Raw genomic sequence first — 24,341 nt, 5'->3', positions numbered from 1 at the left:
GACCTTTTTTTTACGGCAGCCCATTTGAGACAAAACACTGTGGAGCTTATCTGGTCATTATGAAAGACAGATTAATGTGAGCGATCAAAATAAGCGATTTAGCACAAGACCCATGCAGCGTGCACAGTAACGGAGCTGCGGTGCGCTCTGGCTGTTGTTCTGTAACTGTTCACCTGTACCACTCGTCATTATCAGATCTAAAAACGACAGATTAAAGAGAATGGTTTTCCTTTAACGCCGACATTCAGTAAGAAACACGTTACAAAGTAAAAAAAAAAATACTAATAATAATAATGCATGTTAGTAAAACACACTAATCCAATGTTATATGGAGAGTAAAAACTGGTCCACAAGAGACCAAGTTGTTTGGTTTTAAAAGTTGTTTAAAGGTAATTTCACAGATTTGGTTTTAAAAGTTGCTTTTAAAAAAAATGTAATTTCACAGATTTGCTCCAAGTGAGTAAACATGATTAGTAATATAATGAACATAATTAGATCCTAAAAAACAACAACAATCCCTTATAAGAACGTCATAACACAAAATATAAAAACTAGAAACTTTTAGAAAATTTCACGCATTAAATTAAATTTAAAAAAAAAGAGTTATTGGCAGCAAAACCATGCACCACGGTGAGGTAGATAACTGTTGAGATCCAGGCTGATTGATCGTTTGATAACGGCACCGTTGTTCCACAAACATTTTAAGAAACACTGCAGTCTGTTTGCGACCAGACTCCGGATAAGCGGTTGGAGACGGATGAAGTCAGTTTGTATAGTTCTTATTGCATGAAAGGAATCGTGAAACTGAAAACAATGAGGGGGTTTGGAGGCCAGGATAAGGAGGTGTTACCTTGGGTGTTAAACAAACCTATTGGTCATGTGGTTGCTCAACCTTCAGTCATTTCACACCTCCAGCTGATAGTTAAAAAAAAAACTGTAAATCAGGTCCTCGCCAGGGACGTGCAGAGAGTGTTAGAGGGGCAGGGGCTGAAATCCCATAAGAGTGCACTTTTGGACAAAAATAGCGAAAATAGCAGATCTACAAGCTCTCAACGCGTTACTTGAGAGCTTGTAGATCAGCTATTTTCGGGCGCAACCCAGCACTCTTTAGCTAGTGGAGATGCGGTGTGTACGACATGGATTTCTAAGCAAATTTGTTCCAATGCTACGTTCAAGTTCAGGAGACTGAATGCTGCCTTCCGGTATGGCATGGAAAAGAGGGGCATTTGCATTTCTTTAACCATATAGTAAATGCTGCATTCGTGGTCTGGAGAGGGCAGTTGTTTTACAGACGGGTAAAAGGGCAGGGGCTGAAGCCCCCTTTGATGTCTATGTGTGCACGTCCCTGGTCCTCCTCGCATCTAGGCTCCTAGTGAGGCCTGACAGCTGCTGGTATGAATGCGTGTCGATGTCAAGTACACTTCTTCACACGTGACTCGGTATTGGACGTAACATTCGTGTCAGCGAGTGAAGCCGCCGTATAGATCAACCACTTTGAATGTCAGTTGATAGACTGACATTCAAAGTAGTCCTTGAGCGGAGCGAACAGGTGACGGATGACCGGGACGCTCCACGAGCGCCCCAGCAGCCTCTGCCTCTGGCTCCTCCCCATGTTGTTCACGTCCGTGTAGTGTTTGGGGAAGCCGAAGATCCTGCGGGAAGCACACAAGTGATGATTACATTACAGTAACCTACTTCTGTTACAGTAACCGACGGCACACGTGAAGACAATGGAGCACCGAAGTCTGACGGCAGACTGGATGCCTTCCGGCATATTGCTGCCGTCCACAGGTTTGAAGTGTAACTCATTTGATGCAAATTATTTATAGTGCCCACCCAAAGTGATCCCGACCCGTTCTTAATACATAGTTCCCTCTCGCTATGACCCAGACCCAGCGGCCTGAGTTGGTGCAAATCCTTCCCTCAAGAGTTTATCATTGTCCCCTCCACTTATATCCTCTATCTTTAGGAATATCCGGGCTGCATCCAATATCATCAAGATTCGTTCTGATTTCCCCTTCGTCTCCACTGCACAGTTTACCACCATGGAGATGAACGCCCAAAACAGTCTCTTGTCCATGCAAATTGTTTGCTCCTGTCTCTTGGTTTTTTACCTCAGGGTCATGGACCCCCCTAATGATACTCATTAGCCCGTGGATCCCCCCCCATTTGAAAAGATATGCCAGCCCAGGGACCCTCCCCATAAGAGAAGATTTTTACATGTCTAGCAGATTCTCAACCAATTTCATTTCAAGGACCCTCAGTTTGATATGCAATAGGCTACGGACCCCTGCATTTAATGGCATTTAAATCTCTGAGACCCCCAGTTTATATTGTAAAATCTAAGTTAATTTAACTCAGAGTGTACAAATAGAACCAAATGGACACGTTAGGGTCCATTTGGTTCCATTTGAGTTACAGACCCATAAAGGGTCCATTTGGTTCCTAACTATCATTTAGCTGGGGACCCCCTGGAACTGCCTCAAGGACCCCTGGGGGTCCACCGAGCCCACTTTGGAAACCACTGTGATAGATAGATCATGTGGCCATGCTAGTTATGAAAAGGAGAAAGACTTACTCCTCCAGTTCGGTGCTCCAGAGGTAGTCCTCCTTGTCGTTCATGGTGACAGGGAGAGGACCCGTCTTCCCCTGACGGATGGAGTTGGACTTGGTGGTGATGGTCCTGACTTTATCAAACTGAGAGACACAGGGGAAGAGGTTTTGGTCCACACTCACTCCAGAGGGCCACTATAGTTCCACACTCACTCCAGAGGGCCACTATATTTCCACACTCACTCCAGAGGGCCACTATAGTTCCACACTCACTCCAGAGGGCCACTATATTTCCACACTCACTCCAGAGGGCCACTATATTTCCACACTCACTCCAGAGGGCCACTAAACTTCCACACTCACTCCAGAGGGCCACTATATTTCCACGCTCAATTTTCCACTCCATTCCAAACACGCTCGTTTTGAGCTTGTAGATCTGCTATTGATGCTTTTTAAATGTATTTTGTTATACTTCCGTTAACTTTATGAAGTTAAATACAAATACATCGGACATACGAAAGACAATAAATTGTAATACTATTCATTATATAAGCTACTAATATAGACTGAAGTAATTAAAGCGGGTCATGTTTGCATGTTTGTGTAACAGCTGCAATCAATACTATATCAGTATTCCTATATTACCCTGCAGGCCACATTAAGTGAAGGGCCACATGTGGCCCCCGGGACGCCAGTTGCACATGTAAGGCTTACATGAAGATTATTTCGGTTGCACACCGGCCGCGTTTTTCGGAAAACCGCTTAAAATTCCGAATTCGCGTGTGTGGGGACCTTTACTGTTAAATAATGTTCGACCAAGTCGTTTCTTCTCCAATGTTCTGAATTGTAAGCAGAAGAACTATCACACTCACAAAGTAAACATACAGTAGGCTCACTGTAAACACGAACAGACATATCCAAACAAAAACGTGTTAAATCTCAGTTCTTTACCTTTGCAACTCGTCCGCTTTCTAAGCAGTCCTGGAGGTTGACCTTATCATCCAGAGAGGTGGCCAGAGGTCTGGGAAGAGGTCACAGGATTTGAACAGGATGTGTGAAACACTGAGTGTGCAAATTTCAATTTGTTTTTTTGTCATATGAAAGGTTGTAGTTTTAGTCTAATTTTAATGGACTAAATATGCAGTTGAATTAGTCATATACAATGTATTTCGGCGGGCCTTGATGGTGTCGTAATGGCAGATTTTACACTTGGTTGCATGCTGAAAATAGCCTATCTACAAGCTTCCGATGCGTTGTGAGCTTGTAGATCTGCTATCTACCCACGAGCGCAACCAAACATGAAATTACTTGTGGATTTCTTCTCCACTAGTCCCTCCCTAAAATCTGTTTTTTTATTTGTTGATGAAATTGTCAATATATTTAATCATAGTTTTTTAGTCATCATAGCTTATAGTTTTGGTCAGTGAAAAAGGTAGTCGAACAACATTTTTCGTCTTAGTTTTAGTCGACGAAATCAATCAGTAAAATAAATACAAATAATAAAGAGCTATGCTACTGGCGTCATTGCATACCTGTTCATGCCAGGGAGGTTTCCCCAGAAGTAGCGAGCTCTGTGGGCGGGGCTGACCTTCACCGCATCGATGAAGATGGGATTACACTGAAAGAAATATTCAAAAAACACAAAGCAGTTGAAGATAATGAATATAAAAAATCACACCCGTGTGAACTGAGTGGTGTAAGGTCTTATATAGACTGATGAGCTGTGGTCTGACGTAATGTCTGACGTAATGAAATCACACCCGTGTGAACTGGGTGACCATAGCAACCATGCTCATTTTTTTCGGTACGGACAGACACGTAAACTAACAAAGCCAGTTGTAGGAGTGGTTTACACCACTCAAAAACAGGGGTCATCGCCATGTTGGCTTGTGGATGGGTTCGTCATAATATGGGTATCCATCCATCTTTATCCGTAGTCGGGTCATGGGGGCAACAGCTCCACCAGAGAGCTCCAGACTTCCCTCTCCAGAGCAACATTAGTGACTTCCTCCTGGGGGGATCCCGAGGCGTTCCAAGGCCAGTGAGTCGATGTGTTACCTCCAACTGTGCCTTGGTCTGCCCCGGGGTCTCCTCCCAGTGGGACGTGCCTCGAGGACCTCCCTAATATGCGTATAATACATTTATTTCATTTCATTGGACTCCTGGGGGAAGAGTCCCGAGTCCCTTGGTCCGAGTCAAGGCCGAGTCAAATAAAGTTCGAGACCGAGACAAGACCGAGTAAATGAAAATGTGAACTCGAGATCCGAGACCAGAGTCAAGGACTGGAGTACTACTAACTTAACGTTCTCAAAGCTCACCTCCAGGAAGCGTCCGATGTCGGCCTTGTCGTTGGCCGCCATGAACACCACGTTCTCAAAGAGCCAGAAGAAGGGCCGGTCGTCGTCCTCCCTGGGCCTCAGTATGGTCAGAATCCTGTAGAACTCAAAGAACAGGCGGCCCGTTCCCTCTGGAAGGAAAGAGGACCACATTTACAGCTTACACACCTGGATGTCACGTGATCGCAGCATTTTCAAGACGGTTTAACCCATTTTGGGCGGGAACCCCTTTTGGTGTTAGCATTATGTTATGCTTTAGCTATTGAAAAATAGCAGATCTACAAGCTCATAGCGCGCCACCGAGTGGCGCGCTACGAGCTTGTAGGTCTGCTATTTTTGAAAAATCGAAGAACCACTGACATAGAAACATAGCTTTTTCAGAAAACTGTCAGGATGTAGAAGACATTTTTAGAATCTGATCTCAGGTCAGAATGGGTTAAGCCAGTCAATGTCTCAGAGCAGTGGTTTTCAACCCTTTTATTATCAAGGTCCATTGTTTATTTGGCATTTGAGCCACGGACGACCATTTGATGACATTTAGCCTCTCAGACCCAAAATATTTAGTTGTGATTGGATACAAATTTGTCAACAAAAATATAACAGGCAAAAATTAAGTAATGCAAATGTTTAATAACAATAATTTAACTTTGGTTTCATCAATAATTACATTTTACGCTCTCAAGAGTCTAAATTTATAAGGGTCCATTTGGTTACCAACTCTCCATCATTGAGCGGGAGAACACCTGGAACCCCCTCAAGGACCACTGGTGGTCCTTGAGGGGGTTCCAGGTGTTCCTGGGCCCTGGGCCACAGGTTAAGAACCCCTGTTTTAGAGGGTACCTGATGCTTTGTCCGATTCCTTACCATACAGCCCCTTCCTCAGCGGGTTGACCATGGACAGGTCATTACAGGGACTTCCACCAATCAGCACGTCGAATGGACCCCATTCTGCCAACTGCAACATGACGACATGACGTTACGACATTAGCTGAGTCAAGAAGTAAAAATCTCGCGAATCGTCGCGATTGTCATTTAATCCACCCAAAACATACTTTTTTTTGTAAGCGAAATACTATCGTTCAGATAAATCAGCTGCAAACCAAGTTTGTTGTTGGTCTATAAAGAATTCTATTGGTGAATAGTGACAAAGCCCTGAACCGGAAGTTTACGGAATGCACCGGAGTCTATGAGTATTTGTCATTATCTCAGTGGAGTCTATGAGCAGTTGTCATTATTTCACTGCAGTCTATGAGCATTTGTCACTATTTCACAGGAGTCTATAAGCATGTCACTATTTCACTGGAGTCTATGAGCGGTTGTCACTATTTCACTGCAGTCTATGAGCGTACTCACGTGTTTCCTGGTGATGGTTCGCACGTCGTTCACGTGTTCGATCTTGCCTTCGTGCCTGACCATCCCCACGGCGATGGAGTCGTCGCAGATCTCTGAGGCCACGTAGCGGTCGATCTTGAAGCCCAGCTGTTTGAGCGTCAGGTATCCTGTCATGACACACATTAACCCATTTAGACCTGACGTCGACCTTTAAAAAATGTCTTCTATGACAATTTTCTGAAATACCTATGTTTCTATATTAGTGGTGCTCAATATTTCATGTCAAGGACCCCAAAAATTATATGTAATTGGCCGCCGACCCCCATTTGAAAATATGTTGTTCCCGGGACCCCCCAGAAGCAAAGACTTGAGTTAAAAACTCACTTCACTGTGAAAGAATATATATTCAAAGATTTGCGCCACATTGTCACGATTTTGCTAAAATAGCAAACAAGCTATTAGATCTGCTATTTTTCAATAGCTAAAGTATAACATAATGCTATGCTCCCGCCCAAAATGGGTTAACCACACATACTGTAAGTCTTGTGCCCCGTGGGCCGTGGCCCACCTAATTCCAGCACACTGTGCTAGTCTGGGATGGCTCAGGGTAGAAGACCGCAAATATCACTGGTCGTCATCAAAGAGGGACAACACTGTCACTATCGTATAGACATAGAAAGGTAGACGCCTCTTCCGGCTCTGGGTCGGATGATGCTCTCAAGAGAGGGCAAGCTTCCATGTTGGTGCCAAGGGACTTAATGAAAGGAAGGGACATGAGTCATGTGACTGGAGGCCGCCATGATGAACTCTATGGGCGCACTTCAGTGCGAGACAGGTCGCTCCAATGAACTGCAGGCATCTACCTTTCTAGGTCACTATATGTCATCAAAGAGAGACAACACAACACTGACCTGTCGCTATTCCATCAAAGAGGGACAACACCTTCATGGGTCTGCGCTGTTGAGCAGGGATGGACGGATACACTCTGTGGGGCTTCTGTGAAATTAATCAAAACACAGAAATTAGACTGCATAGCATAAACATTCAATTCAAACCGTTTTTTTGTACAACATATTCAAACAAAAATGGACTGAGAGATGCTACACCTGTATCCACATGCTATGTAAGCAAAGGGAAAGGATTTGGCCTTGTGTGGTGTGTGTGTGACCTTGATGTTTGAACAATTTGGAAAACATAAGGTCCTAGTCCCAGATCATCAGCCAAGTGTAGATGCAGATGAGATTAAAAGTGTTAGGGGGTTGTCTCTCCCTTCTGATTGGGTCCCAGGAGGGCTGTCTAGCATAGAGTTACATCTAGTCTAGACTCTAGACTCTAGAGCATGGATTCCCAAAACTTTTCAGCCAGCGACCCTAAAATAACGCTGCCGTTGATTCGCGACCAGAACCACATAAGCGTGCACGTTTGGTGCGCAATTGTCTGCACATGTAATGAATTAAGCCTAGGGCTATGGAGAGCTCATCAGCTTAGAGATCAGCAAGTGTAGATGCAAATGAGATGAATTTATCTACTTCCAAGAACAAGTTTGGCCAAATGCCAAACCTAATCTCAGATTCTATTCTCCAGGTTTCGTTTTTTTATCAAAGCGATATTTTTCACAAAAGTCTCGCTTCAAGTGGTCCGCGATCCTCCCAGGATCGCTTAGCCGTTCGCTAACTTCCGGTCATGATCCAGGGTAATGTTTTGCCCCTTGAATAAGGCACCTCACTGAAAGGACCTTTGGCAGGGAACGGACACAGACCGTCAATAAAACTGGTCAGTGTTAATGAGGGGCATGAGAACCGATTGGTGTGGGAGAGAGGAGTGTCCCGGCCACTCACAAATTCCATGGCGCTGTTGTTGGTGAAGAACTGCTGGACCTTGGTGGACCAGTCGTCCCTGCGCTTGAGGTGTCCTCCTCCGCCACACTGCGCCGGGTCGCACATGAAGCAGTTCCATGGGTCAATGAGCTTCAGCTGGTCAAAGGTTCCTGGACCAACCAGGATGTCCAGGCAGTCCTTGCAGAAGCACCTGAGAGAGAGAGAGAGAGAGAGAGAGAGAGAGAGACAAAGAGATATTTAACACTGTTACTGGACAAACACTCAATGATTACTATCACGTTATAGAGCGATTTACTGTAACACTTATTTTACCAAAAATACAATCGCACTTTAACGTGTTATTGTGTGTGTGTGTGTGTGTGTGTGTGTGTGTGCGTGCGTGCGTACCTGCAGCAGCTGCGGATGCCACACAGAACGACCTCCTGGCCTGCACAGCACACAGTGCAGTAGGACTGGTACCCGTCCGCCTCATCGTAGCGATACAGGGTCTCAATGAAGTTCTCCTGGAAACCATCACAAAGCACAGTGTCTGGGATATAACAAACTGGTCTGGTGGTGTTTCTATGTCAGTGGTGCTCAAACTTATTCATGTCAAGGACCCCAAATATATGACATTGGCCGCCGACCCCCATCTGAAGATAGTTCCAAGGACCCTCCCGGTAGCAAAGATTTGAGTTAAAAACTTGCTCTGTAACAATATATATTCAAAGATTTGAGGCACATTCACAATTTTTCAAAAATAGCAGACCTACAAGTTCATAGCGCGGCACTCATTCTTCAACAGCTAAAGCATAACATAATGCTTAAAACACCAAAAGAGGTTCCCGCCCAAAATGGGTGAAGCCCAAATCACACCACCATGGGTCGAGACGCAAACAAAGCGGTTTCAGTGTTCGTCCCAGCGGTGTGATGTGTCCCGTTGCGCGTCGGCACGTGGTGGCGCATGTCGCCGCACGTCCACCCAAAGTGATTCAATTGGTTCAATAACAACGGTTGCTTGCGCCTGCATGCGTCTACTCGCAACGATTTGGTTGCAAGGACTTGCGTGGTGACCCATCGGTGTGGTTTGGGCTTTAGAGCGATATCGTTCATAAAGGTACTGGGGTCGCACTGCACGCACAGTGGCAAGAGTGAGCTTTTCTCTTTTATTGTATCTTCACACGTCACTCACGGGAGACAAACTTCATCCGCAAACGATCTCTTGCAAAGATCACAAGTGGTTAATGACACATGACCTCAGTCCTATACCCTGTGACCTGTGCCCTATGACAGCGGTTCTCAACCTGTGGGTCACGACCCCTCGGCGCAAAATTATTTTGGGGGGGGGGGGGGGGGGGTGTTGTTCCAAAAAGCGAGATATGGCCAAAGCATTCCCCAGCCAAAAACGTTGAGGACCCCTGTCATATGACACATTACCTTGCACTTCAGAAACAGGACCCCTGCCCTATGACACATTACCTTGCACTTCAGAAACAGGACCCCTGCCCTATGACACGTTACCTTGCACTTCAGAAACAGGACCCCTGCCCTATGACACATTACCTTGCACTTCAGACACAGGACCCCTGCCCTATGACACATTACCTTGCACTTCAGACACAGGTTTCCTTCGAACAGAGGGTGATGCACTTCAGTCTCAGGGGCTCCACACGACAAGCAGAAATCTGAAAGAAAATAACAAAATAAAACATGAACTGACGAGCGACAACGTGGTGCCGTGCAGCGATGTCGTCCACCCCTCCTATATCCCCCTCCTCTTCTATCGCAGAGTCTCTATTTGAGCGAGGTTTTGCGTTTTTATTTGATTGGTTCAGGCTACGTTGCAACGCAATGACCAACGCTGCTCCATAACAGGACACGTATATAACATATATCACAGTCCTCACTGTTATTCATAACTGTAACCATATCGCCGTTATTCAAACCAAAAACCAAATGAACCAAAAACGTACCTTTGAGCTTCTTCCTGTTCTTGACGACGTCTTTTATCATTGCTTCTGTAAAGTTGAAAAAATAGGAAATATGAAGTAAATAAAACATTATTCCTCTCTGCTAGCATACAGTACATGCTGGGGGTGTTTGATATTGGCTTTTTTGGGGGGGCCGATATCCGATTTCCAACTCTTCATTTCCAATTCCCATATCAACCGATACCTGTATATGCAGCCATTTGTTTTGCACCAAAAGTAAACTATGTATATCTAATGAAATAAAATAGCGATAACATCAATATAATATCTAGTTCAGACCTCACAGGTGCACAACAGACAAACACAAAAAGTAAAACAAACAAGTTGATTATTCTGCAGTAGATCTTTGTTTAGTCTGTGTAAAATAATAGCAAAGCATATAAACCGATACCGATATTACATTTCTATGCTATTGTCTGCCGATAATATTGGGACGACGATAATATCCGACATCCCTAGTAAGAGTAAAATGGTGTATTTGTATAGCGCCTTTATCCAAGTCGCTTTACATACTGTAGATTGGGCACATTCACCCATTCAAACACACATTCACACACAGATGGCTGGGAAACCATGCAAGGCACCGACCTGCTCATCGAGAGCAATTAGGGGTTCAGAGTCTTGCTCAAGGACACTTCGACACTAACTCTGGGGGAGCCCGGGATCGAACTGGGAACCTCACGGTTGCCATACGGCCACTCTACCAATGAGCCACTGCCGCCCCCAACGGTCAGTACATACATACAGTACACACGTGAACATACTGTACATACCTCTGCTGTAGGTGACGGAGGTACGGTTTTTACTCTTGCTTAATACATTGTACTTCCTCTTGGCCGGAGTGATGGTGGGGCCACGGGCCGGAGCCATGGGCGGGACATCAGAGTCAGAGTCCTTCGTCTTGTCCGTAGCCATGGGCTGGAAGTCCGAGTCCGAGTCCTTCGTCTTGGCCTGGAAGTCCGAGTCAGAGTCATCCGGCAGGTCCGAAGGACAATCTTAAACAAGGACACAAGACTATATGTTAAAGCTGTACTGCTTTAGGACAATCTTAAACAAGGACACAAGACTTACGCCAAAGCTGTATTTCTTTCTTATCTTTGTGTACACTCCAGACATATTTTGTTTCTTTTAAAAGTTGCTTGATTCAATATTTAGATATTTGATGTTAATTTGAGAAGACACGCCTACATTCTCTAATTGTGTAGACTTCATGTCAAATTAAGTAATGCAGATGTTTAACAATAATTTAACTCTTGAGAGCGTCCATTTGGTTTAATTTTACGCTCTCAAGAGGTGTATACGTCTCTAAGAGGTGTATATGTCTCTCTATAGCAGGGGTGCCCAAAAGGTAGATCGCAATCTACCAGTAGATCACAAAGGCAGGTAGATCACGTGACATGCCCCTAAAGAGTATTTAATTTAAATATAAAAAACTATTTTTGGCATCTGCCACTTGAAATTAACCCATTTAGGCCTGACATCGACATTTAAAAAATGTCTTCTAATCATGACAGTTTTCTGAAATATCTATGTTTCTATGTCAGTCGTGCTCAATATTTAATGTCAAGAACCCCAAAAATTATATTTGGCCACCGACCTGAAAATATGTTCCAGGGACCCTCCCAGAAGCAAAGATTTGAGTTTAAAACGTTCGCTCTGAAAGAATATTCAAGATTTGCACCACATTTTCACGATTTTTCAAAAATAGCAGATCTACACAAGCTCGTAGTGCGGCACTTGGTGCCGCACTACGAGCTTTCAAGGGTGTTGCTGTGCACAAACATCAGTAGCATTATGAAATCCCAAAAAAACCCTACCTATTCCATTTCTCCCCCTCTATTTCACATTCCAAGTGCATTTGTCTTATATGTAATGTCAGCACCACTATTCTAAAGCCTACATATTTAAACTATTTTCAGTAATGGTGGATAGATCTTGTTGAGTCAAAAAAGTGTGGCCACTCCTGCTGTATAGGCTCTCAAGACGTGTATACGTCCAAGGCCCCCCCACGGGGGATTAGAAAAGACGTATATACTCGTCCGAGGCAAAAGAAAAGGTGTTAAGAACAATAGACTTGAGTAAATGTACTTGGTTATACCTATCACTGGGTCGGTGCCCGTGCTGTCAGCAGGGGGATTGAAGCCCGCCGGCCCGCTGGGCAGAAACCCTCCCATGGCCCAGTCCAACATGGAGCTCAGCTCCTTGACTTTGTCCCCTTCCACCTCGCCGAAAGACTTGGCACAGCGCTGGGCAGCCAACTGCAACACACACACACACACACACACACACACACACACACACACACACACAACACAAGGGCTTTAAGCAACTAGTCGACTATTCAACTAGCCGACTTCCACTTGTTGGTACTAGTTGATTTTATTTAATTTTTCCCGCTTTTGTTTTTGTTTACTAGTCGACTAGTAAACTAGGCAACTAGTCAACTTGAACTAGTAAAAATAACGCTGAAAGACTTTTTCAGTTTTTCAGGATGTAGAAGACATTTTTTAGAATCTGATCTCAGGTCAAAATGGGTTAAAATAAAAGCCTGGGTACCGAGGCAAACGTATGAACAGTATGAACGGGTTAGATCTATGCAGTGTGTCGTACCTCAACGATCTGGTAGATGGCGGCGGCGTAGAGGGGAATGTCAGCGTAGTCCGTCTTGGAGAAGCATTTGCTGAATGCCGAAAATGGCAAAAGTGAATGTATATGCATCTGCAGGAAAAGGAATGAAGTTAAATATATGTGTTAGCGCCTACCCAAGGCGCTTATAGTTTACATAGATTGTGCATTACATTCACCCATTCACAAACACACACACACACACACACACACACACACACACACACACACACACACACCGATGACAGAGGAAACCATGTAAGGCACCAACCTGCACATCAGGAGCAATAAGGGGGTTCAGAGTCTTGCTCAAGGACACATTGACACTAACTCTGGAGGAGCACGGGATTGAACTGGCAACCTCTGAGCCACAGCCACCCCTACACGCACGCACAGTCGCACGCACACACACACACATCTGTAGAACGAGGAATTTAGCAGACGCTCTTAAGTCCATTTCCTTTGGAACTCTTGGACTGATTGAACTCCTCCGGCACAGTCGCTTCCCTGCCAGACCGGAAGCAGAATGGCCTAAAGCTAACGTTAGTTTTGTGTCAGCGTCAGCTAGAGTCACACCTCGGCGTACAGGCCATCTGAAGCTAACGTTAGTTTTGTGTCAGCGTCAGCTAGAGTCACACCTCGGCGTACAGGCCATCTGAAGCTAACGTTAGTTTTGTGTCAGCGTCAGCTAGAGTCACACCTCGGCATACAGGCCATCTGAAGCTAACGTTAGTTTAGTGTCAGCTAGTGTGTGACCTCGGAGTACAGGCCATCTGAAGCTAACGTTAGTTTTGTGTCAGCTAGTGTGTGACCTCGGAGTACAGGCCATCTAAAGCTAACGTTAGTTTAGTGTCAGCTAGTGTGTCACCTCGGAGTACAGGCCATCTAAAGCTAACGTTAGTTTAGTGTCAGCTAGTGTGTCACCTCGGAGTACAGGCCATCTAAGGCTAACGTTAGTTTAGTGTCAGCTAGTGTGTCACCTCGGAGTACAGGCCATCTGAAGCTAACGTTAGTTTAGTGTCAGCTAGTGTGTCACCTCGGAGTACAGGCCATCTGAAGCTAACGTTAGTTTAGTGTCAGCTAGTGTGTCACCTCGGAGTACAGGCCATCTGAAGCTAACGTTAGTTTAGTGTCAGCTAGTGTCTCACCTCGGAGTACAGGCCGTCTAAAGCTAACGTTAGTTTAGTGTCAGCTAGTGTGTCACCTCGGAGTACAGGCCGTCTAAAGCTAACGTTAGTTTAGTGTCAGCTAGTGTGTCACCTCGGAGTACAGGCCATCTAAGGCTAACGTTAGTTTTGTGTCAGTGTCAGCTAGTGTCTCACCTCGGAGTACAGGCCGTCCCCGAACCACTCCACCCTGCGGAAGCCCGGCATGGTTGGACCAGAGGTCTTCTGCCAGGCCATGATCATGCCAGGCCACCAGGTCCACTTTTTCTTCAGCTTCAGCTTACCCCACACCAGCTCTGCTGGCTGGAAGTCGTTCCCATCCTGCCACCATGTACACATACACAATGTACACGCATACACCACACGCACACGCACGCACACGCACACACACACACACACACACACACACACACACACACACACACACACACACACACACACACACACACACACACACACACACACACACACACAGTTAATGTTGTTGACTAAGATTAAAGTCTAACTCGACTAAGGTTTTTGATATTTTGTCGACTAAGACTAAACAATTTCAGATGACTAAATAGAACTATTATTATTGTTATTCAAAAGACTAAATATTTTCTGGCAAAATTAACATTGCATTAAGACCAAGACTAAATACTAAGGGCAGTATTGTGCGTGTCTTAAGTACCAGGTCTTATTACTTAACTTAAGACCTGGAGGCGTGCCATTTGGCTATTCTGAGTGGCCAAACAGCATTGACCACGCCTCCAGGTCTTAAGTTAAGTAATAAGACCTGGTACTTAAGACACGCATAATACTGCCCTAAGTGTTCTATTTCCGTCCATGCTAAACGCCTTATCCATTGTGACGTTTTGGAGATTGGCTATTTTAACTATTCAAAATGTTGTTGTTTTTTAATGGTAAAAAAAGGCATATAAGTTAAGGGGTAAGGGGTTTAGCATGGACGAAAATAGAGCCCTATGTCGACTAAGGTTTTTGATATTTAGTCGACTAAGACTAGACTAAGACTAAACAATGTCAGATGACCAAATAGGTCTAATACTAAAACGGTGTGTTATTCAAAAGACTAACGCCAGGGCTCCACCGGACGCGTTGCGTCTCCGTCGCGTGCGTCAAAAAACGCACCGGTTCAATTTGAATGCACGCGTCGCGTCTCCGTCAACGCAACGCAACGCGGGCAGTGGAGCCACCCTTCATTGATTAAAAAGGGAACATTCCCTGACGGTGACGGAGACGCGACGCTGACGCGCCCGGTGGAGCCCGGCCGTAAGACTAAATCAAAATATTCAGAAAATATAGTATTGGAATTAGTAGTTAGTACTGTGCGGCAGCGGCTCAGGCCACTTTTAGACGGTGACGGTCTCCAGACAAAACGGCAAAAGTCCCGTTGCGTTCTCGTTTTTTATTCCGCTTTTACACGTTTTAGACGCACACTTACTTGAATACGCTGTAATGTGCATGCCAGGCCGCTAGGTGGCGGTGACCAGGCACGCATCGTACTTGAAGAACTATACTATACTACTATCACAAGGCGTTTTTTTTTAGTGGTGCAACCACTCCAAGGAACAGCAATGTCCCTATGTCCTAACCTATGTCCCGATGTTTAGAGTACCAATAGGGGGTGCTGTTGCCCCACTCGCTTCAGACTGGTCAGATTTTTTCATTTACATCATGGACCATGGTTTACATTCACCAATGCAGAGGCTCGCTAGTCGCTACATTTGTATTCGTATGACGAGCGGGGCGAGGGAGCGCTCGCTCGTTCCAGGAACTCCAAATATCGCCTGCGGCTCTGCACCGATGTAATAAACATAAGCAGCACGTGTGAGCCATGGCGTCAACCGTGTTGCGGTTTCGCCGTTTCGCCCGTTTACGTTTACGAGACGGGAGGAAACAGCGGTTTTACAAGATTTCCACTCTGGAAGGTGTTTTCACTTTGTTGCGTTTTCACCCCCCGAAGAATGCCGTTCTCGCCTAAACTGACCCCCGCAAAAGATACTTTATTTTTCCTTTTTCTATCGGACAGCGTTCTCGTGTAAACGGGGCCTTAGAGTGGCCGGTAGAACGGACGTATGGGGGGACGGCGAGGTTTCCAGTACGATTAGTGTCCAAGTGTCCTTGAGCAAGACTCTGAACGCCTAATTGCTCCCGATGTGCAGGTTGGTGTCTTGCATGGTTTCCTCTGCCATCGGTATGAATGTGTGTGTGAATGGGTAAACGTGACGCACAATGTATGTAAAGGTGTGTGAATGTGATGCACAATCTATATTAAAGCACTTTGGATAAAAGTGCTACATAAATGCACCATTTACCATTTTAGTTTTGTTCAAATAAGTGTTAAATAGCACTATATTCGGATTGTGATCATGGCTGCGGACTAGAGTTTGTTCAGTAACAGGGCAGGTCTCCCTGTCTCTCCAGCAAGAAGAAAATGCATTTTCAGGTCAGGATAGCAATTGTATCCAATCAATCCAATCCAAATGCCTATATGAATGTTTTTTTTCACTCCATAGCAATGAATATGTTAAGTAGTTACTGTACCTGGTAGGTACAGTATAACAATGTTACGTACTATGTTACTGTATAAATATGTTAACCCATTTAGACCTGAGAACAGATTCTACAAATGTCTTCCAAATCCTGACAGTTTTCTGAAAAAACCTGTGTTTCGATGTCAGTGGTTCTCAAACCTTTTCATGTCAATTATATGAATTTGGCCGCAGACCCCCCCATCTCAAAATATGTTGTTCCAGGGACCCCCCCAGAAGCTAAATATGTCTTAAAAACGTTTGCTGTGAAAGAATGATATATCCAAAGATTGTCCCACATTTTCATGATTTTTCAAAAAGAGCAGAACTACAAGCTCTGAGCTTGTAGAGCTAATAGGTAAAGTTTAAAATAATGCTTAAAGTGGTTAAAAGCTAAGGTGACACAGATGCGTCCTCAGGTCTAAATGGGGTAAATACATACTACAGATACTAGTTAAAATGTGTTTATATTCAGAAAGTGTACCTGGTAGGCGTGAGAGCGTCGACCTCCTCTGCCCTTTGTTGAGCTCTTACCAGACGTGTCGTTCACCTGGACACGTGCAGATAGCTTACATTTAGGGATGCACCCAATATTTGGCCACCGAAACTATTTGGCCCGAATAGTGGCAAAAAAAATGAATATTCTGTTCGGTGGACTAAAAGGTCAAGCTACACCAGGCTTTTCTCGCGAGTTTACCCTAAACTTGCGGCCCGCGCGTGCGTTTTTTTAAATAGGACTGGACCTAAATTAAACGCACGCGCGGGAGAAAACGCGCGAGAAAAGCCTGGTGTAGCTTGGCCGTTAGAGCCGAAACCGAATAGTCAAAGAACCGGGGTTATACCTTTCGTAGACCTACTGTTTTGTTGTGATGCCGTGATGAAAATGTTAAATCATGTATTGTGCCATTGTCACGTAGCTCTACAACAAAGTTACGGCCATGGAAGCAATGGTACAAAACTGGTCAAAATAAATGATATATATAATATTAATCATTTTCGGCTATTCGGTTTTCGGGCCAACTGTTTCCTCCTATATTCGGTTTCGGCCAAGAATTTCCCATTCGGTGCATCCCTAATTACATTTAGTCTTTAGCATTTCCATATATATATATATATATATATATATATATATATATATATATATATATATACATACACATACGCACACAGTTGTTATTGCATTCTTAAATTCTTAAATTTTTATCCCATGATGTTGTAACCCCATTTTTCCACCCGGTGCCAATTGCCTATAGGCTGTGATCCTGGGCGCTATACTCTCCCTCTGCCAGCGTGGGGAGAGCCCCGAGCCGAGCTCATGAAGCAACATCAGAGGCACCTCCATCAGGCGCCCCGGCTGGCCAGAGGGAGGTAGTTTAGAGACCAGGGGCCCTATTATGCGTGTCTTAAGTACCAGGTCTTATTACTTAACTTAAGACCTGGAGGCGTGATCAATGCCATTTGGCTATTCTGAGTGGCCAAACAGCATTGACCACGCCTCCAGGTCTTAAGTTAAGGCATAAGACCTGGTACTTAAGACACACAAAATAGGGCCCCAGGATTACTGCATGTTTTTTGTGAGGGTACCTACCCTAGGGGACACGGGAGAACATGCAAACGCCACACAGAGGGTATGGGCACTGATGGGGTATGGGGTATGGGCCTATGGGGTATGGGCACTGATGACGCGGGGGAGAGGACACCCCCCCCCAGCGCCAACAGTGTCCCCGGCGGGAATCGAACCCGGGGCCGTCTAGCTGTGAGGCGACAGCGCTACCGGCTGTGCCGCCGTGCCCCCTCCTGTACTGTGTGTGTTTTTGTAAATGACGTCAAGCCCCTCGGAAACATTCTGGGGTTTACAAATGCTTGACCAAACAGCATTGACCACGCCTCCAGGTCTTAAGTTAAGTAATAAGACCTGGTACTTAGGACACGCATAATACTGCCCCTGGTGTTTTTTGAGGGTGCTTATGAGCAAAGCAAATGTAATAATTGAAATGAAAGTATATGTAACAGTGCTAATGATACGTTCAATGATGGAGGAATCGTCATGTAACAAAAGAAGCATTGATGTGCCAGCCATTGTGAGCAGTGGTTCTCAACCTTTCCAGGCTGCGACCCCCCAAAATAATCATATTTGAACTGGGGACCCCAAAAATAATCATATTTGAACTGGGGACCCCCCCCAAGATAATCATATTTGAACAGGGGACCCCCCCAAAAATAATCATATTTGAACCAGGGACCCCCCCTCAAGATAATCATATTTGAACCGGGGACCCCCCTCAAGATAATCATATTTGAACCGGGGACCCCCCAAAATAATCATATTTGAACTGGAGTATATAAGCTATAAATAGAACTAATAAAAGGCTTCAATAAGAAGGCAGGCTTTTAGTCCTTTTAGTCCTAAAAAAAACCCCTCAACAGTCTGTGGCGCCCTCATGTGGCCGAGGAGAGTATTGTACAGACGCTGAGCAGCCAAGCAGAATAGTGCTGCTTTAGGGTGGAAAACTTATTTTCAAGATTCAATTAATTTACGGAAAGAAAAAAAAGTGACAATATGAAACGTAAATCATAAATCATGGGTTTTCAACCGGTGGCCAGCGGAGAAATTGCAGGTGGTCCCTGGCCATTCATTCTTTTTATTTTTTTTTGTATACAAAAGGAAAAGCTACTTTTCTTTCTTTGTTTGACGTTTGCTTTAATTTGTTACTCCAGTGAACAATATTTTGAGAGAGGACTTGGGGTGTCCTCTGTTTGGTCCCAGGTGGGGGGGGGGGGGGGACACTTTTGTAAATAGTTGATGCATTCAAATGTGGCTGTATCCAACATAAATGCTGTGCTTCTTGCCAAATGACATCCCTGCTCTTCAATCACATAACATGCTTTGAAAACTAGATTTGTTTTTGTCATGAATGTAGCCTGTGATAAGTGTGATTAGTGAGTAAATAGGAAGAACAAAAAAAAAACCCTAATCTTAATTGATGATTGGTGCATCCATGGAACCCCCACCACTATTGTGTCAGGTGGGACAATATGAAGGGGCGCATACGTCGGTCCGACAGGAATATTAGTCCAACTGGGGTGCCCGCTGGCCTAGTGGTCCAGGCGCATGCCACAAATAGGCTCTGGCCTGACAGCGTTTTGCGTGTTCAAGTCCCGTTCATGACGACCTTTTTGCTGCGTGTCTCTCCCCTTCTCTCTCTCCCTCTTTCCTGTCAGTCTTTACTGTAACTATCAATAAAGGCAGAAAGGCCAAAAACAAATAATAATAATAATAATATTAGTCCGACACATGCGTGGCTGGTTAAGACTTACCCGTGGGTCCCGACATGAGTTGCCGGTTAAAACTCACCCGGATTAAAGTAATATTAAGCTCTAGACATGGTCCTTTATCTCAATCTGAGCCCTAAAAATGCTTTGGATCGCGTGCGTGCACGAGGAGATTTTGACTATACACCATGGGAGCCACAGGACTGACCGGAGGCTAGCGACGGATGCTATAAAAACAGCTAACGGAAGGGTAAATAAAATACTATTAATCCTGGATTCAATTATTTCAAGAATCCCGAGAAATCAGGTCTTGCAACCCGTGGCAGTCTAATTCCTGTCGGACCAAACACATGCACCCCTATATGATGGACCTAGCTCTGGTCCATAGCTCTAATGCCGTTCCATTTAGAGCTATGTTACCGATGACTTCCGGGGCTCGCATAAATGCAGACCAGCCTCTCGTCTTTAGTGTAAATAAAAATAACGTTTTTGCTTCTCACCAATACAAAGGAGGGTTGTGTCATTAGAAGGCCTACTTTCCTTAGTGGAAGCACTCTGAGCCCCCCCACCACACATATAAACGGTACTTTTTGGCCAGAGGGAAAAATATTCTGTATGAGGGTTTTCTCTTGGCAATATCGGTAGAGGGTGCAGTGGAGTATAACTAAAAGTATTTTTTTTCCGGTGCAGGAAAAATAATCCCTTTTTGGCCATAAAGTACCTTTTATACGTGTGGTGGGGGGCTCAGAGTGCTCCCACTAAGGAAAGCAGGCTTTCTAATGACACAACCTGCCTTTGTATTGGTGAGAAGCAAAGACGAGAGGCTGGTCTGCATTAATGCGAGCCCCGGAAGTCATCGGTAACATGGCTCTAAATGGCCAACAGCATTAGAGCTATATGGACCAGAGCTAGATGGACCTATACCCGACACAATAGTGGTGGTCTCCGGGTTGCTTCTAGTCAGGACGGTGGTCCCCGGGTCAAAACCCCCAGCCATAAATGAACCCTGAGCAATGTGCAAAGTGTAATGTCGTACTGCTGGTACTTCCACCAGAGCAGTGAACGTACCGAGTCCTTTTCTCTGCCGTTCTCCCGTTGTTCGGGGTCTACGGGCCTGTCCCAGGTTCCCTTCCCGGCCTGGAACAGGGTCCGGGCCGGAGGCTTCTTGCGCAGGCTGCTCTGCCGCCCGGAACCCCCCCTAACGGGACCCTGGGAGACAGTACAGTCCCATTACACACCCTCAGCACACACATGCACACACACACACACACACACAGTACCAACCAACACCCTTAAATCTCTCTGCTAACTTCCCCTATGTTCTCACACGCACACTAGTCGTCTGTCTGTCTGTCTGTCTGTCTGTCTGTACACACACACACACACACACACACACACACCCTTCATATGTGAACACGCACATATATTGTAGAGCCAGACCGACGTATCAGCCATTGTTCGATATTTGTTATGACATCTGTGTCAAAAACATTACGGGGCTGATTTTTTTTTTTGGCTAATCCTTTTTCAGTTCAGTTTATGTCTATTTACATTTATTTGCTTGTTAATTGTATAATTATTTAAGTTAAAAACCTTTCATACAGTATATTAAAGTAAAAAATGTGCTTAATCAAAAGGAATACATAGCTATCAAAAAAATATTTTTCTTCCTATGTATTTGTTTGTTTAGAAGTTCAATGCTTTCAAATTGATTGGAAATGCTAAAATACGGTTCAATCAGTGGGATCGGTCTCAGACCCACACATCTGGCATCGGTCTGGCTCTAACACGTTGCATATATCATTGTGTTTGTGTTTTTAAAGAAAATAACCATGGAATTCCAACATGTCCACATTCTCATTTCGTTAAATGAGTCGACACATTTCTACCGTTAGCTTCTCTTTGTCGACCGGAGTGACATTTCATGCACATCTTCTTAACAAAGGAGGACTGAGTGGGCCTCCAAAGTGTAACTTTGAGCGTTAAGAGTGAAGATCAACAAATATGTGACCAAAAAACAACACATGATGAAATCTGAGTATCTGAATATCTGTTCATGTTTTGACTGACTTCAAAAACTGTCGTTTTGACAGCCAAGAATGGTGGACGGAAGTCAGTGTCAGTGACATAAGGTAAGGTTAGTTGTACAAGTATGTGGAAGGTGGCCTAACTAAATATCATGTGAAACATTATACCTGTGCCTGGGTTCTCATGGTGGTTTGATCAATTAAAAAATAATCAATCAAAGCCTGGCTTCTCATATACAGGTATAACTGCATGGTGGTTTAACCAATTAAAAACAGGAATTAATGGAAGCATTACCTCGTCCTTCCCACTCCGGTCGTCGTCGCTCCCATTGGTTGCACCTACAGGAGAGAAACATTCTCTTTTTTAAATGGTGGATATATTATTTGTCAGTGACGCTTTCATGTAAAAATAATAACTTTCATGTAAAAATAATAACAACAGAAAATGAATCAGACCATATCCTGCTTGGTAGTGTGTCATATGTGCCTTGTTTCAAGTGCAAATATGAAATGAATGCTTAAACATGTAGTAGGTGTAATGTTAGAGACCACAGAAGTGAACCTTTCAAGCCTGTTTTCTCAACTCGCTGTTTTCTGCAAGACATTACTCTATGAGCCACTGAACAACCAATGTCAATTTGAAGCTATGATTCCCTGCTTTCATATGACATGAAGAAACGAAAATCCAATGGCAGTCCCTCAGTCAAATTTGGTCACATTTATACATTATGGATAACTATTATGGACTTAAGACTGTTATTTGTCTCAACTGCTCAATGACAAAAAATGATGACTGTCTTGCACCAAATATAAATCATTATATCATTCTAATGCCTGATTGATGCTCCGTTGCACAGCTGTGTGTCACGCTCCCGGCGTGTGACAACGTGGTGCGACTGAACGAGCATGAACTGGGCTTCGAGTGAGAACGACTTTCTTACTTTTAATTTTGGTCAGGCGGATTTCACACGTCTTCACCAGATCTGGAACACAACACAATGCGTCGTTAAGGGCATTGTGTTGCACCTCGAGCTTAAAAAGGACTAGTTTAGTTTTTTTTTCCAACCAAGGACGGTCCATGTTTTAGGTTGTTATTAGACAAAGTAAAAGGTTAGTCTTATTTTATTTATTTTTTTCGTTTGCTGCTTAATGTTTCGTTTTAGTGATTTTAGCTATTTTTGACATGGGGGCTAAATACGTCATTTTTTAAGAATTTTTAAGGCGATTTCTTTATTAATATTTACTATAGTCCTACTAGACCCCAGGAAATTACATCTGGCCACAAAAGATCACAGGATCTACTGAATGTGAAGGTAGAGATACTAGTGGGATGCCATACTGTGTGTTTAGGCTCAATATGTCAGTTTGACACATTCAGTAAATCCTGTGATCTTTTGTGGCCAGATTTATAGGGTCAATAGTAAATTAAAAAAAATAAATCACCATATTTTTTGGTAAAAAGAATACATATTTAGGACCATGTCAAAAATAGCTAAAATCGCTAAAACGAAAGAAAGCAGCAAATGAAAAACAATGTACCCTCATCTTTTACTTTCTCTAATAACCTAAAACATGAACCTTGGTTGAAAAAAAAACTAAAGTTGTCCTTTTAACCCATTAAGGCCCGAGGCCCAGTCTACAGAATGTCGTCTATAAATCTTAAATAGTGAAAAAAATGTAACGTTTCTATATCAGTTCAGTGGTTCTCAAATGTGTCAAGGAATGTGTCAAGGACCACCCACAAGTATATGTATGTGGCCGGCAGACCCAACCATCTCAGAATATTATGGTCCAGGGGGACCCCCTAGAACAGTGCTTTTCAACCCTTTTCACATCAAGGCCCATTATTGATTAAAATATTACGATATTTTGTTATCGTTAGATAAGATTTTGTCCACAATAAGAGACCACAGGCAACCGTGGATGAAAATAGCAATTCTTCTACATTCTCCAATTGTGTAGACTTCTTGTAACTGAAGTAATGCAGTTGTTTAACAATAATGTAACTCTTGAGAGCGTAAAATGAAACCAAATGGACCCGTACGGGTCCATTTGGTTTCATTCTACGCTCTCAAGATAGTTAAAGATCTATAAGGGGTCTCTCCATCATTTAGCTGGGGACCACCTGGAACCCCCTCAAGGACCACTGGTGGTCCCCGGGCCACTGGTTGAAAACCACTGCCCTAGAAGGAAAGATTTGAGTAAATAAACAATGTTCGCTTTAATGATTTCATGATTTTTCCCCTCAAAAATAGCAGATCTACAAGCTCACTGTGAGCATGTATATCTGCTATTCTGTATCATTTGTCCTCAAGGAAAGCCATCATCATTACGATATGACACAAAAGACATACGATCAGACCCAAAAGATCACCACTCACCCGACACGCCGGGATATGTCTTGCTCCTCCTCTGGGGGGACGCGCTGTGATTGGCCCTGCTCCGAGGGTTCCCGCTGTGATTGGCCCTGCTCTGAGGGGAGGTGATGCAGGAGATGCTGTCAGACTCCTCCTCCTCCTCTCCGGTGGTGGTCCCGGGCGTCTCCGTCTCCTCGCGTCCAGAGAACAGCAGCGCGTCTCCGTTCAGGACGGCCTGAGAGCACAGCGGAGATGGAGATGATTCACTGGACGTCATCACACGGCCTCATCAAAGAGGTAGCGCGTCTGACGAGACAAGCTTGCTCCCTG

The 24,341-nt window shown here is 44.3% G+C and overlaps 1 protein-coding gene across 1 annotated transcript in view; it reads right to left on the bottom strand.

Moving 5' to 3' along the window:
• Positions 1-1,138: 1,138 nt before the first annotated feature.
• LOC306933958 (uncharacterized protein) overlaps positions 1,139-24,341 on the bottom strand; it is a gene marked incomplete at its 5' end in the record, with an annotated part of 50,293 nt that continues 27,090 nt past the window's right edge. Inside the window, 20 exons of the mRNA XM_079516344.1 lie at positions 1,139-1,652; positions 2,579-2,697; positions 3,505-3,574; positions 4,086-4,171; positions 4,872-5,020; positions 5,754-5,844; positions 6,243-6,388; positions 7,133-7,217; positions 8,060-8,249; positions 8,447-8,562; positions 9,644-9,723; positions 10,012-10,056; positions 10,803-11,024; positions 12,128-12,287; positions 12,640-12,747; positions 13,977-14,141; positions 16,839-16,904; positions 20,696-20,836; positions 21,950-21,993; positions 24,036-24,246. Coding sequence (XP_079372470.1) covers positions 1,502-1,652; positions 2,579-2,697; positions 3,505-3,574; positions 4,086-4,171; positions 4,872-5,020; positions 5,754-5,844; positions 6,243-6,388; positions 7,133-7,217; positions 8,060-8,249; positions 8,447-8,562; positions 9,644-9,723; positions 10,012-10,056; positions 10,803-11,024; positions 12,128-12,287; positions 12,640-12,747; positions 13,977-14,141; positions 16,839-16,904; positions 20,696-20,836; positions 21,950-21,993; positions 24,036-24,246 — 2,445 coding nt within the window. The 3' untranslated portion in view covers positions 1,139-1,501. The remainder of the gene's footprint in view (positions 1,653-2,578; positions 2,698-3,504; positions 3,575-4,085; positions 4,172-4,871; positions 5,021-5,753; positions 5,845-6,242; positions 6,389-7,132; positions 7,218-8,059; positions 8,250-8,446; positions 8,563-9,643; positions 9,724-10,011; positions 10,057-10,802; positions 11,025-12,127; positions 12,288-12,639; positions 12,748-13,976; positions 14,142-16,838; positions 16,905-20,695; positions 20,837-21,949; positions 21,994-24,035; positions 24,247-24,341) is intronic.

This window comes from Electrona antarctica (genome assembly GCF_951216825.1).
Source record: "Electrona antarctica genome assembly, chromosome: 2".
NCBI lineage: Eukaryota > Metazoa > Chordata > Actinopteri > Myctophiformes > Myctophidae > Electrona > Electrona antarctica.
The sequence above is the reverse complement of the archived record's forward strand: the minus strand, read 5'-3'. Positions and strand labels throughout refer to the sequence as shown.